This window comes from Rhinolophus sinicus, chromosome 5 (assembly GCF_057876585.1).
Source record: "Rhinolophus sinicus isolate RSI-liver-muscle chromosome 5, RSI-T2T, whole genome shotgun sequence".
NCBI classification, from domain to species: domain Eukaryota; kingdom Metazoa; phylum Chordata; class Mammalia; order Chiroptera; family Rhinolophidae; genus Rhinolophus; species Rhinolophus sinicus.
Window position 1 is genome coordinate 32,396,605 of NC_142505.1, and position 16,007 is coordinate 32,412,611.

General features: G+C 39.8%; 1 protein-coding gene across 1 annotated transcript in view; it reads left to right on the forward strand.

Annotated features, from left to right (window-relative positions):
* Positions 1–16,007, forward strand: part of ACP3 (acid phosphatase 3) — a 47,567-nt gene that overhangs the window by 18,070 nt on the left and 13,490 nt on the right. The window contains exons 5-8 of the mRNA XM_019725939.3: positions 4,061–4,159; positions 7,239–7,331; positions 8,942–9,074; positions 13,953–14,035. Coding sequence (XP_019581498.3) covers positions 4,061–4,159; positions 7,239–7,331; positions 8,942–9,074; positions 13,953–14,035 — 408 coding nt within the window. The remainder of the gene's footprint in view (positions 1–4,060; positions 4,160–7,238; positions 7,332–8,941; positions 9,075–13,952; positions 14,036–16,007) is intronic.

Here is a 16,007-nt window from a genome sequence, read left to right on the forward strand (position 1 = left end):
CTTCCCTAAATAAAGCTGCAAAGGACATAGAAAGTCCAACACACACACACACACACACACACACACACACACACACACACTGCTCCCAGTGTTCTGTCTTCAATTCCTGATCTTTTAGTGCCTCGCACAGGATTCTCCTCTCTCCAGAATAACCTAAATCATCTTTACCTACAAATTACCCCTCCCCCCATGAAAATCCCCATTTCTAGGTTAGAAACAGAGAAACATTTGAGCACATAATTGATGCCCAACACTTTACATGCATCGTATTTACCTCTTATCACAAACTTGGATGGACAATATTATAGTTCTCCTTTCATAGCCAAGGAAATAAGTGCTTAAAGAAGTTAAACAAAATGGACCCCACGCCACACAGGTGGTAAGCATCACTGCTGGGACGAGAACCAGGAAATTCCGGAGCAATTTCCTTCCCTATAAACTAGTGGTTCTCAAACTTAGCTATATATTAGAACCACCTGACAATTTTTAAAAGTCCTGATGCCCATAACAAATCCGAATTCCTAAGGGTGGAACCCAGACATCAGTATTTTTAAAATTATCTCCCTAGATGATTCCAGTGGACAGCCAAGTCTGAGGGGACCAGTACTGTAAACCCAGCTGCCTGAATGAGGCTGTTTGAGAGAAACGCTCAGATTTATTTACACTGGGTGGGACTGATCAAGAACTCTTTAACCTTTTCAGAGGGACTGCTATTTTTAAAATAGCAGTAAATAAATCTAACTAATCTCCCAGGTGTAGAATTTAAGACTATATGAAGGAAATAGTTGGGACAAGGAGTCCTTCCTAATTCCCCTGCAGTCACCTTATAGGCCTGACCATCTCATTTCTCTATGGCTGAGGCTTAGCATGACCACTGGACCTGGACTGTTGCCCAGTGACCTCTGGGGTAGGGTCCTATGCTTTTTGCCCTGCCAGTGCTGTTAGAGTTGCTGACTTCGTTGCTGCATCTGGTGACTTATGTATTTTTCCCAAAGACTGTAGCAACAGCCTGACCCTGTCAATCTCACTCTAGGTAAATCTGTTCAAACCAATTTTTCTGGTGTTACCTGAAAAGACAGGATGATTTATGTATGCCTCTTTCCTTCACAGAATCAGGGTGAAGTATTATGATTATCCATGTTTTTAGGAATTTGTGAATATTTTCTTCCAAAAAAAAATTAAAAACAAAACAAAACACTTTTACCACAGCCTTTTCTACTTAAAGACGGGACAGCAGCACCAAATTTAGCCAATGTAGACCAAGGTAGCTGTTTAACCCTTAATCCTGAAAGATAGTAATTAAATTAATTTAAATTAAATTTAATTTAATAGCAAAGAGAATACAGGTATTATTAAAAGAGGAAGAGGAAAACAGAGAGAATGAGGGAGAGAGGGAGAGGAAGAGAGAAGCAAGTAAGACTACCTATGGGGGCCTACTCACTAAGATGAAAACATTCGCTCTAGCATCAAATCTAACAAAATCAATCATCAACACAAAGTTATTCTCAGAGCTGTGCTAAGTGCTGTAGAGAAATATGAGGCCAGCTTTCTTTGTTAATTTATAATCCATTTGATGAAAAAAAATGTGCATGTGTGAAATGTATAGAACACAATACAAAATGGTGAGCAACGATTTCAAGTACAAACTGTTCATGCTGAAGGAATTCAGAGAATGAGACGTACATGGAGCTACCAAAGGGCAGTCATTCAAGTCTTCATGGAGAGCTTAAGAACTTGAACCAGACCTTGGAAGAGGGGTAGGAAAAGAGAGAAAGGCAGCCTGAAAGCATGGCAGTGAGTCAATATACAGAGTGCTTGCCCGTCTGTGTCCAGAGTTCATTTAGAAAGAATGAAAATGAGACTGAAGAACTATGTTGGGCATAGATTACGGAATCCACTTTTAATAGCCAGAAGGGATCTCAAGGGTGAACGGCAGTGTGATGTAGAAGGAGGGCTAGATTTAAATTTGGAAAATCTAGGTCTGAGAGCCAACTACCACTTCAGATACTTGACCTTGAGTAACCTCCCTGCACCTCAGTTTCCTTTTCTGTGAAATGGAAACAACAGTTCCGACTTAACTTCTTTATAAGGGTTTGAGAAAACCAAGTTAATTAAGAAATGGAAAGGACTTTGTAAACTGCAAAATGCTGGGCAGATGTTTAGGTATTACTCTATTTATTTTCAGCCTGACTTTTTCAATATGTAAGATGTGAAAACTAAAGTCTAGAAAGGATAAATAATTCATTCAAACCTATACCTTTAAATAAATAGTTCTGTGTTTTCTCCTTTACCAATGTTATTTCTAACTATGGAAAAATTTGAAAGCCATGCAGAGAGATTTATATGTAAAGCAGTAGATATAAAAGTATTCCTTCTTCGGTATATACACACACCAGAAGTGGTGTTTAAGGCATTTGTCTGACAGTGGCATGGAAGGAAAAGATACTCGAGCCTCTGAGAATAACTGTTGAAGCAATTCAGGAATAAGGAAATGAAGGCCTGAAATTAGATGGTAAAGGCATTAGGGGAAGGAAAGAGAGGTAGACAAGTGACACAGAATCAGAAATGACAAACAGGAAGCAACTTATTAAAAAAAAAAGTTTTCTCAGTAGCTATTAATATGCCAGGCCTTGTTTCAAATATTGACAACACAGCAGTGAACAAAGTGGACAAGATCATGGCTGTTTATATTTTAGTTTATAGCTTATAGGAAATAGATTATAAAGAAGTAAATGAATAAGATAACTTCAGATGGCGATGAGCTCCTTCAAGGAAATACAGAGCAATATGTTGGTGACTGGGGCAGGTGGCTGGGGCAGGTGGAAGTCAGTGAGAGGACTGTCTCAGGCAGGGAACAGTCTACAGAGACCTCAAGCCTGTGTGGTCAGCAGACAGCACAAAGGCCCACGTGTTACTGGTGAGCAGCGAGCAAGAACATTAGTAGGAAAGCAGGGCAGAGCAGTCACTAGGCGCTGACTGTGAGTTTGGGTTTTATTCCAAGTAAGATGGAAAGCCAATGAAGGCTAGAAACCACAGAATGGCATGATCTGACCAATACTTTAAAAAGACTAATGTTTACGAAAATGAAACAAAAAGGATTAGTGTAGCTGCTGGTAGAGAATGAATTTTGAAGGCACACAGCGTGGGTGGATGCCGACTGACCATCCAGGAAGCTGTTAACAGTAGGTGAAACAGCTTATAGTGGCGAGGACTGGCAAGGGACAATGGAGATAAAGAAAAGGTGTCTGTTCTGGAAACGTTTTGAAATTAGACAAGCAGAAGTGATTCGTTTAGGAAGCGGGATGATCAATTTCGCTATTGGCAAAGGTAGAGAGATTGCAAAGAAGAAACAGTTAAAAATGAAAGTGTTGAGTTCAGTTTTTTACATATTAAATTTGAGGAAAAAAGAGCAACATCCAAGTAGTAATATCCACCAAGGGCTGGAAGTGTAGGACTTAGCCACAGAGGGAAAGTAAAAGCAACAAAATGAACTTGGGAGACATCAACCTGTAGATTATAATTAAAACTATAAAAGACCATTGAATTAAAGCTCTTTTTGACATGATCACTTCGTCCTCATAATAGGTTTTTAAAGATGTTTTTTCTATGGTTTTCATATGTGCCCTTATTTTAACAGTCTGTGAATTTGCAAGAATTATGTCAAGTAGTTAATGGATCTCTTAAGATTCTTCCCAGAACCTCTAACTCATTTCTCTGTACTCCTGCTTATCTAGTACTAGAAAGGGGTAGGTAAAGAAGCAAGGTAATGGTCATCATTTCACAGAGAAAACCAGGAAGTGTGACTATCAATAGCGTAGTGCGTTTTAGGCAAGTTCACGAAACTAAAAAACAAAGGTTTTCAGTTCTGAGTACATATCCTACTATTTAAGACCTGCAGACCACTTAATCTCTTTTCCCTCAATTTTAGAATTTCCATTTAATTCAAAACATGTTTGAATCTTCTATTAAGGTCTCTTTGCACCTAATAAGGCTTAAAATATGGCTGCTGCTTCTTTAGCAAAGTTCTCTCTGACTAACAAAGTTTTTCTATTGTTCTCAGTTGCTATACCTGCCTTTCAAGAATTGCTCCCGTTTTGAAGAACTTCAGCGTGAGACTTTGAAATCGGAGGAATTCCAGAAGAGGCTGGAGCCTTATAAGGTTAAAAAAAATAGTGTCATTTAGTGGTATACAAGAGTGTGGGGGCCACGACAGAGGACGAAGCTGCAGTTTCTTAAAAGTGTGGGAGGAATGTGTCTGCTGGTAGCTGGTTATGGCAGTGGGTTATAATGTTTAATGAGGGTCAGTCATCACCACCTGGTCCCCATTGCTGTGCTGGGACCACAGGGCAGTAAAGAAGCCCATCCCTTACAAGTCCTATACTCATGTCCCTGAGAGGAACCAGGTGAAACTGCATGGCTGGATCAGAATAAATGCAAGTCTGAAATGATCTACCCTGTTGAGGCTGAGGGGCTGGGACTATTGTCTTCACATACAAGGGATAGTCTTTATTTTTCAGTTTATGTTTCCACGTTGTGAAATACCCCTTTTCAAGACTATAGAAAGGTAGATATGATGCTTTGTGCTTTTAAAAATAATATTTTGAATTTGTAATACATTCACAATGGTTCAAAAATTATATATATTTATATATGTATTATTATATATGTATTATATATGTATTATTATATATGTATATATACATATATATAGAGCGTGCCAAAAATGTATACACATTTTAAGAAAGGAAAACTGTATTAAAATTGTAATATTCAATACATACTGATAACAAAAGATGACTACAAGTCACGTCTGACTTCTGCAATTACAAGAGGTGCTCAAAGTGGTTACCATCAGCATCCAGACACTTCTGATTACGGCAAACTACTACTTGAGCAACACCGACCAAACTGACCACTTGTATACATTTTTTTGGCACCCCCAGTATATAAAGGAATACAGTAGAAAGTCTCTCAATCACCCCACAGGTAACTGCTGGCAGTATCTTCTTAGGTGGCCTTGAAGTTTCTTTACGCTTGTGCAAATAAATATGAATATATTCTAGTAGTTTCCCCTTTTATTACACAAAAATGCCATATTATTACCTACAGTATTCAATATAATAATATTTTGTATAGGTTTGTAGCCTAGAAGCCATAAGGGAACAGAATTTGTCATCCCAAAATATGTCAATTTGGCATAAAGATTATTTCAGGCTGGTTGATTTTAAGAAACAGCAGACACGGGAGAAGCTCTGAAAACCAAGTAGAAATTACCCTTTCCAAAAGATATTTACATTTATAAGGGACATCTCCATTTGTAAGGGTGTCTCCATGCTGTACCAGGAAAAGGGAGATAACCAATAACCTTATTTCTAGAAATTTGTCAATGCAGACTGGCAACAACTTAAATCTGCATAAGAACCTCACCCTTGTTTACTGTGCTTTCCCTAGTAACCTCCCATAACTGACACTCCCCACCCCCAAAGTCTTTTTCTTCAGCTGAAGATGATATTTAAGGAGATGGCAAGTTACTCAGTTTTCCTGTGTCTCCCATGTATACAGGAGATGTACATGTTTTTCTTTTTCTCCTGTTAATCTGTCTTTTATTACAGGGGTGTCTTGGTCAAGAACCCAGAAGGGGAGAGGGAAAATTATTTTTCCTCCCCTACAGAGCAATAGGTTATACCATATATCCTAGGTGTAGTAGGTTAAACCATCTAGGTTTGTGTGAGTACATTCTATGATGTCTGCACAATGACAAAATCACCTAAAGACTCATTTCTCAGAACAGATCCCCATTGTTAAGTGACCCATGACTGTATTTTATAATAGAATTGGTAGTGGGGATCCCTGTCTCAGTCCTGATTTTAGTCTCTTTTAAGCATGCTAGCTTTTGGATCAATTAGGTATGTTTTTATCAAGTTAATAAATTAGCTGTCTTTCTATGTTCGGGAGTGTTTTTTGTTTTTTTTTTTAACAATTCCGTTGTTTAATTTTTTGAAAGGTGTTTCTAACATTTTTAATATAATCAAGTTATTTTTCTCCTGGGATCAATTACTAAGATTAGTTATAGTCATAGATTTACTAATATTCAACCATCTTTACATTTCTAGAATCAAGTCTCTTTCGTTTAATACGATATTGAATTGTTTGCTAATATTTTACTTAGATATTTTGCATTGCTATTCAAAGTGACATTGGACTACAGTTTTCTTTTCTGGGCAGCCTTTGTCAGTGTCAGTGTTGCATTAGTTCATAAAATTTTTTTGGAAGTTTTCTTTCTTTTTCTATGCTGCAGAACAGTTAAAATAATACTAGAATAATTTACTCTTGGAAAGTTCAGTAGAAGTCTTCCATTAAATCACCTGGCCCTAGAGCTTTTGTATTTTTTTAATGTTTTTTGTGTTTTTTGTTTTTTTGGTGGGGAGAAACGGGATCTTTAATAATTATTTCTATTTACTTTATGGAAATCTGTTTGGGTTAATATTGGGAAATTATATCTTCCTAGAAAATTTATCCAGCAGACAAACAATATCTTCCAAAAGGCTTCCCAGGAATTGCTGCCAATTTCATCAGGCAAATAGCTGAACAGGGGGTCTCCTTATCATGACAACCCAAGAATAATATAGAACGTAGAGAAATGTTTGCCTCCTGTCTAGATTTCACACTTATAGCCAGATATGTAGTCCTGTTTCTATTGTGTTTTCCTGGGGTGCTTTAGCCTGAGATATGTTTTCCCTTCTCACCTTGGCCACTCATTTATTTGTGAATTATACTCAACTTACTTCCAAAAATAATTTTGAGGCAGTGTACTTCAATGTGATTCCAGAACAAAGCAGGAGCATGTGGCAATAAGCCAGCTATATGGTATAACCTATTACACTATTTGATGTAATAATGAGAAATGGCTAATTAGTATTTGTAAAATTTGTTGGGTTGACATCATCATAGCCAATGCTATTACACACTTTTCTGTAAAGAATAGCAGTTCTCAACAGGGGCAAATCTGCCCCACAGGGTACATTTGGCAATGTCTGGAGACATTTTGGGTTGTCACAACTGAGGGATTAGGGATGATGCTGGCATCTAGTGGGTAGAGGCCAGGGATACAGCTAGACATCCTATAATATACAGGGCAGCCCCCCACAACAAAGAATTACCCAGCCCAAAATATCAATAATGCTGAAGTTGAGAAACCCTGGTTTAGAAAAAAATGTTTTCCTCTCTGTGTGTTTCAGGATTTTATAGAAACATTATCACAACTTTCCGGATACCATGGCAAGGAACTTTTCGAAATTTGGAGTAACATCTACGACCCTTTATTTTGTGAGGTAAAAGAAAAAGTATTTGAAATCAACTTGCAGTCTGACTTTATGACATGCCTATTTTGAAATAGATGAATACATTTTCTTTTGCTTTTTTTGCAGATGTATTACTTATACTTCCTTTGACATTGAAACATAATTCAAGACTTCTTAATATTAACTTGAACATTCTGACTTCTTCTCTCCATTACTTATGCTTTCACCCTTTAGAAAACTGCTAGCAAAATTGCTTTTCTTCTATGCCTTACCACTTACTTATTTTTCAGTCACTCAGGAATGCTGAGCTCCTGTCATGGATTTTGATGAAAAACACAATGTTGTATACAGTAAGAGGAGGGAAAAAATACCTGATTTCTAGATATAAAAACAAGCAAACCAACTTTAAGCAAGTCTACTGAAAGTGGTTTATCTGGCAAAGATCTCTTCCTTGCTGTACAACTTATACACAACAACCTTTCTAGTTAGATATATTGCGCCTGAGTTTTTCAAGGCGATGTTGTGTGTTTCACTCACCATGCTCCACCTGCTGGCCAAAAGGAGTACTCTATAATCCTGGTTTCCCAACCAGCTCACTGAATCCTGCGGCAAAATTCTGACCACCCACATGACTTACATCCACTTCTGATTTTGAGGTCATCGTGAGTGTCTGGGGGGAGGCAGCAATTACTTTCATAGTCCCATCTCAATAACAGATGACAGTTTTCCCCCGCCATGTCAGAGTCCATTGACCCAAGCACACACTATTTTCTCAATATTTTTACTTTATCATCAGCGTCTGTTTCAAGAAAGATGTGTTAGCCTATTTATAAAAGACTCTTCAATGGAGACAGGGGCCCACATTTTGATTTCACTCTTCATTTTTTTCTTTCTTCCTTACTGAAGTTTGATCTGAACTATTCCATAATGTGGTCATGGTGTCTAATTCTTTTTCACCTCTCTCTCTCTCTCTCTCTCTCTCTCTCTCTCTCTCTCTCTCTCTCCCCCCACCTTTGAAATTGAGGGAATCTTAATTAACTCTTCATAGCAGGTAATAAATATTAGCACAAGGTCTCTACCTGCCATGTTCTACAGCTTAGTCATCAATATAACGAATATTTACTGAGTGCCGACCATGGGCAAGGTGTACTCTTTCCCTAAGAGTCAGTGAACTAGATGCTAATAGGAGTGGAGCTATATTGCGGAAGGTTTGGGAAATACATTACCTTTCCCAGCTGTCTTCTTAGGTTGCTCATTCAGCTTTTAAGGAAATATCATCCAACTCTCTCAGCTTTACCTTTCCCCCAAGTGAATAAAAAGATGTCTACATCTTTCATAAAAGAATGAGGTGTATTCCCTGCCCTGCCGCACCCTTACTATGCAAAATACAAATTGCCCTTTGACCCAGAGTTGAGCCAAAAGCTATGGACTTGGTAGGAAGGGGCAAATGAGTCTCTGTGAATTTTTGTTCTGAAAACCAATACCACTATTTATCACAAAGTAAAGTCTTCCGAGAAAGAAATGGCAGGACAAGTAAGGCCAGACCTAGTGGTTCTTGTGCCATGAAAGACGATGAAAAGTCAACAAAGGGGGCAGTCAGAAATACAAGTATACATTTTCTTCCTTTTTCTTTGCTACAGAGTGTTCACAATTTCACTTTACCCTCCTGGGCCACCGAGGACACCATGATAAAGTTGAGAGAATTATCGGAATTGTCCCTCCTGGCCTTGTATGGAATTCACAAGCAGAAAGAGAAAGCTAGACTGCAGGGCGGTAAGTACGTTTTTAAAAATGAGAGGAGCATATTGGATTTGTGGTGGAACAGCATAAGTCTATGTGCTGGTCCCACAACTAATCAGCGATGTGACCTCAACGCGTCACTGAATCAGTCCAGCACCAGTTTCCATTCTGTAAAATGGGGATAATAATGATATTCATTTCATAGGTAGTGAGGATTAAAATGAATGTACATCAAAAGGCTTAGGACAAACACTGCCTGGTACATAATATACTGACAATAAAAATTATGTGTTCTTTTAATCATCAGTATTACCTACTCTGGGCCTTAGTTTTCCCATCTGGCAAATGAAAGCGTTGGGCTAAAGCTACATGATGCGTCTCATCCTTTCCAGATCAAAGAATTGAGGATTTTTGTATCTGAGCCCCATGAAAATCAAAGGCTTGTGGCCTATAGGATGAATTTTTCAAGTGGGCGGTAAGACAAAGTGGCCTGTTTTCCTGAAACCCTTGGTGGTAGCTATTGCGAAAGTGAATAAAAGATATTTTGCAGGCTAATTATGCCCTGTAGATTAATATCTATTGCAATTGACCAGTTGATGACAGCTTAAATGTTTTCATTGGTGTTGAATGGTATTTATTTCTCAGCTGGATATGGCCCTTCCTGGCAAAAGGTATAATATCATAATGAAGGTAGACTTAGGCAAGGAGATGCCACTCCCTTATAATCAGGATAGGTGGGTGGAAGAAAGAAGCCAGGACTAGGCAGGAAGGGGATAGACACTGAGGCCTCTGAGGACAGCTGGGTGGGCAGACCAAGACAGCAAACGATGTTTCAGGTTCCAGTGTTGTTAATTTAGGCATTAAAACTAAGGATGGAGAGCAAGAGAAGGTCCATTATGTCCGGTCGACATAGCAATAAAGCAATTCTAAGCCACAGGAGATGCTTTTTTTTTCTTCGTTGTTGTTGTTTTTAATTAAAGTTTATTGGGGTGACTTAGTAAAGTTACATAGGTTTCAGCTGTACATTTCTATAATACATCGTCTAGATATCATGTTGTGTGTTCACCACCCAGAGTCAGTTCGCCTTCCGTCACAATATAGTTGACCCCGTTTACCCTCATCTACCACCCCCTGACCCCCTTACCCTCTGGTAACCACTAAACTATTGTCTGTGTCTATGAGTTTTTGTTTCTTTGTTTGTTTGTCTTGTTCCTTTGTTGTTTTCAGTTTTATATCCCACACATCAGTGAAATCATATGGTTCTTGATTTTTTCTGTCTGACTTATTTTGCTTAGCATAATAAGGAGATGTCTTAAGTCAATACTCTGGACAGTTTGAGGAAAACAGTCCAGTCACATCAGGACTCCAACCATGGCGTCAGGACAAGTTCTGTAGAACCTCAGGCGACTACATAGAGGCAAAGCATCCTGGTAGTTGGACCACACTGGGAGGACGTTTACTCAGGTCTGCATAGCTAGAGAAAGAATTCAAGACACCGACCAGGAGAGGAGCCAATTACAGCTACAAAAAAGAGTGAGGGAGGCTGTAACCAGAAGAACAGCTAAGGAGATATGAAGTCAAGATGGTCAAGAGCAACTGCATACAAGGTGTACAAAGTAGCTTGTGGCAAATACTTTAAGAAATGGTCATTCATGATGTGATGAAGTTGCAGACCTGCTGTTACAGAAGTCTGGATTGCATGGCCCAGAGGCAGACCTGATAGAAATGTGCAAGTCCTTACTCCATGCTAAGCATATGAGCAATAAGATCCAACCTTTGGAGAAGGGAAAGCATCCAGAGAGAGTCTTAGATGGAACCTGGTATGTTGGGAGAAATTACCAGGCAGGAGACAGACTGTGTGTAAGGACAGAGCCCAGGAAGCAGCTCAATCTTAGGAATTAAACAACAAAACGATGCAGAGGGTGGAAGCTGGGCCTCATTGGCTCTATAAGCACCAGACCTCATTCTTGGACAACTAGGTACCAGTAGGATGAGTCAATCCCAAGCCCCATTAGATGGTGGTGAGAGGACTCTTGATTTATATCCCCCCACCTAGTCATAATGGGCTCAGGAATTCAGCCCCTCGCTACTCAAAATGCAGTCCAAGGAGAAATGCAGAATCTCAGGCCCCACCCCAGACCAGCTGAATCAGAATCTGCGTTTTAATAAACTCCCTAAGAACCTCAGAAAGTTTCCGAAGCACTTCTCCAGAGGCAAGAGATGGTGAAGAAGAATAGGAAAAGCCAGGCACAAGTTGACAACAGCTTAATAATAGATGCAGAGGTCTGTATCTGAACAAAACCTGGGGTTTCTCCCAGCAGTTTACTCATGTTTCTTCTTTTTTTTTTCACTTGGCTACTAGAGATTGTATTTCACAGAAGTCACTTCCCCTCTCTGGGTCTCAGTTTCCCCATCTATTAAGTGTATTAAACTAGATTCTGTCCATCAGAGTCTTTCCCTGAGATGTTCTCTCAGTCTTGGACTCTAAAGGCTGGCACTTGTCCTGTTTTGTAAATGCACCTGTCCTATTTTCTGGAGGAAGTCCAGTGCTATTGATAAGCTAGGAAATTGTTTCCTGAGTGATTCCTGCCAAAACACAAGCTCAGCCTATTGTTCAGATCTGGCTGGGCAAGAGAGACTTGTCAACTACATGCTTATTGAATGATGAAGCTGCTGGACGCGATCCTGCAGAGAAAACCTGTATTGTCTGGGTGACAAAGAGGCACATGAAAACATCAGGACTTTGACCGGCATCTTCTCACCTTTGCCAAAACTTTTGTTCTATCAGCCAATTTCAGGAAAGACACCCTCTTTCCCCTCCTCCCCTCCCCACACACCAAGAAAATCCTTCTAGCTCATTTAGGAATGTATGGCTGGTCATATCCATATTAATGGAAACCTCTTCTTCTCTTCTTGCTCTAGATCAGGGCTTGGCAAACTACACCCTGAAGTCCAAACCCAGCCCACTGCCTACTTTTTTTTTTTTTTTTTTTTTTGTAAATAAAATGCTATTGTAACTCAGCCACACTCGTTCCTCTAGGTTATGTCTGTGGCTGCCTTTGTGCTTCTCTACCCAAGAGTAAACAATTGTGACAGACCATGTGGCCCACAAAGCCTGAAACATTTACTATCTGGCCCTTTATAGAAAAAGTTTGCCAGTCCCTGCTGTAGGCCTAGAATGAAGGAAGTGAAGTTTGTGTCTTCCAATCAATGACATTTTGTCTGGTTTATGCAGATTTAATAAATGATGTGACAAGGAACTCAGAAGTTAGCTTACACTGCTGTGTGGTCTAATGACTCCCAGCAAGGGTTTTGAAGTAAGACCTGCTGGGTTCAGAGAAGCTCAGCCCCTCTGCTCACTGTTGTGTAATCCTAAACAAGTTGCTGAATCTCTCTGAGCCTCAATTTCTCCTCCTATAAAACAGAACTACTGGCATGCCAGAGCCTGGGGATAATTATGGTGGTTACCCTAGTTTCTCCTATGATAAGGTGAACAATCACCCCAGAACCAAGAGCTGATATCATTGTATTCCATTATCAACGCTGAAGGCTGCTGCAAAGGTACCTGTTGACGAAGGTCAAGTTGCTCATTGAATGTGACTGCCTTGACTCCCAGAAACCTGGCCACAGAGTTGAGTTCCAATGTGGCATGAAGATCAAGCTCAAGTCCTGAAAGGGGGCTCCCTGGGGGCAACTTTCCCTGGGGCAGAGAGATGTAGACCTGTTGGAGATGTAGCATCAAGCTTCTTCCATTCCTCGTCAAGGAAGTCCCAGCATCTACAGAAAGCTGGTCACCTCCCTTGTCAATGAATTCTTTACTGTGCTGATTGGTGTACAGGCCAGGAAAGTCTCTTCTTACTCTTTTATGAGCTTTTGCAGGACAGGAAACGTATCTGATTCACCTCGCAAAGTATCTGACCCATTGTAGCTGCTCAGTGTGTTTGCTGAGTGGACCACAGAGTCAGTCTGTTAACATGAATACCCTTCATGTACGAAAAACAAAACTGAAAACTGGTCATCCTGAAGCCAAGAGAGCATGTGTATACTAGAAAGACCACCAATAAGGTATTGGTCTTTCTATTTCTAAAACCATAAAACTGGTTTCAGGTTTTAACTTGTGTGACTTCAGGTGATGGTGATGGAAGTCCCTGAGGCGACATGTCCCCAGAACAGGACCTAGCACCACCAGGTACTCCTCACCCTTCAGTGTCTGCAAACAGGATGGAGACTCTGAGCTGTGCATCTGCTGTTCACCACCTCAGGAGAGCAAACGTGAAGGGCAGAAGCTCTCGTCTACTGCCGACACACAAAAGCTGAAGATGCTGGATGCCCCGCTCAGAGGGACACCCAGGGGAACCTGCAGAAACTGTCCCCAGAAAATAGTCCATGACGTGTCCAGACAGCCAGAGATCTGCTTTCTCCCAGGGTCTCCCACAGGTCTGACTGCCAAAGAGTGGAAGCAAGAGAGGCGTACACAGAGAAGTTACATGCCATGCTGCAGGCCTGCCCCAGAGAAGAGCATTGGTTAACAACTGTGAAAAAAAAGCCATCTGAGATTCCTTCCAAGTTCCCCAGCCTCCTAACTTGAGCTTTAACAAAATCTTGGATAGTAGAGTCCTGGCGTGACAGTCCAGCTCTCCTTCTGCAGCTGTGTGAGTCCCTTAATATCTCTGGGCCTTAGTTTCCTCACCTATACATGGGGACTAGAAGTCAGGATTCAGTCAATTAATGTATGTAAATCACACTACTAGCACATAGCAGATGTTCAACCAAAATTAGTTCTTTCCCTCTCTTCTTAAGTCTTGAGAATCATGGCAGAGAGAATCACTAAGTGTGAATTAACTAAAAGCTTATGAACTGAAATATGAGCCCACATTGGTTCAGCTCCATTGCTGATTTATCTTCTTTAAGGTGTCTTGGTCAGTGAAATCCTCAAGCACATGAAGAGAGCAACTCAGCCGTGGAACCACAGAAAACTTGTCATGTATTCTGCTGTAAGTATTTTTTGTCTCCACTCTACATTCATTTGTCCAAGTGTGTGATCTCTTTGAGGCGGGGGTCTCATCTTCTTTATCATCATTTCCCTGTTGCCCAGTAGACGGCAGACACCTGTTCAAAGCTTTTGAAATTCAATATGTAATTCTAGTCCTTGAGGAATTTAAAATCTTGTGCTGACCAGACTAGTAAACACATAAACACTATGCAAAGCAGTATAGAAATGTCATACAGGGGTGCTTTGGTGCCTCAGAGAAGGGAAGCATTCACTTGGGGAGGAAAAGCTGAGTGTACAGGACTTGACGATGAGGGTACAGGACTTGGCGATGAGGTGGAAGGTAAAGCCACAGACACAATGTTTCAGGTCTCAATGACTGGAAGGAAGCGAGAGCCATTAACAGAGGTGGTCATGGGCCAGGTGAATATACCAATTTGACAATTGGGTTTGAAATGCCAGGGGGCATCCAAGTAAAAATCTCCAGCTGGCAAAGAGGAGAGAAGAGGGAAAGGGAAAGAGAGCCACAACTGGCAGTTAGAGATACATTTGGGTACAAAAAAAATAGAGAGAGAGAGCTCTTGGAGAAGACTTCCATCTTGGAGCAGGAAACAGGGAAAGAGACATGTTGGAGGAGAATTCCAGGGATGTAACATGCATCAAAATGACTGGCTGTGGAATCTGGGTTGAGCAGGAAAACAGAACATAGTAAGCTGACTCATTCTTTCACCCACGGTCTCCGTGACAGAGGATCTCTCAGATGTGCTTTGGCTATTGAAAGTTTTCATTCTGCAAGATGGAAGAGGTGATTAAAGGTACACGGAACTTTGTTGATTGCCAGAGTTTCTAAATGGTATAGACTAGAGAAAGAGCTTATGGAGTAATGCTTCCTGGAGAGAGGAGGGCCTGAACAGTCAATTCTGCAAGATTTTCTAGTTTCTAATCTGGTTTCTGGTTTTAACTTGTGTGACTTCTGGCGAGTCGTATATCTGTAATTCCATTTTTTTCACTAGTAAATCAGTTCCAACTCCTTTTGAATATGTGTACACTGCAATATAGTTTAGGCAAACAAATGTGATACACATTTTGTAGAGATACAAGTTAAGGATTTCCTAAATTTAGATAATCAATGACTAAACTGGGATAAAATCCAGTCCCCTACACTTCCCTGCCACTCAGGGATAAACATTTAGTAATGATTTTTAATCTATACACTCTAGTTCCTCAAATTGTATACTCCCTAAACATTGATAACCTCACGTATTCTTCCCCAATTTAAAAATCACAGATTATTCTAATCTATACAAAAAATACAATCTAGCATTAATGTGTTCCAAAATATTTTAAAATGTAATGAATATCCGTGACATAAGCTAAAACAAAGATATTACTGGGAAAAGGCATCGGACAAAAATCAGAAGACTTGGATTAAATTAACTTTCTTCCATTTTTGGATTATATGATATTAAGCAAGTTACTTAATTTCCCTGGGTTTGTTTCTTCATTCTTGTTTTTTAGTTTTAGTTTCAGGTGTACAAAACAACATAGTGATTAGACATTTACATCCCTCACAGAGTGATACCCCCACCAAGTTTACTACCCGCCTCACACTGTACATAGTTATTACAATATCATTGGCTATATTCCCTGTGCTGTTACTTTACATCCGTGACTACATATTTTTAAAATTATATTTGTCATTCAGTGTTATTTTATATTAGTTTCAGGTGTACAGCATAGTGGCTAGGCATTTATATAATTTATGAAGTGATCCCCCAAAAAAGTCTAGTATCCATCTGACACTACTGACACTATACATACTTTTTACAATTTTATTTTTGATATTTCCCATACTGTGGTATAGGAAATTTAATTGAATCAAAAACTATCATGGAGCTAAACAAGTGTTTAATACATACCTGTTGAATGTACATCTGAAACGAGAGGTAAAAGATCAAAAATGATTTGTTTCAAAT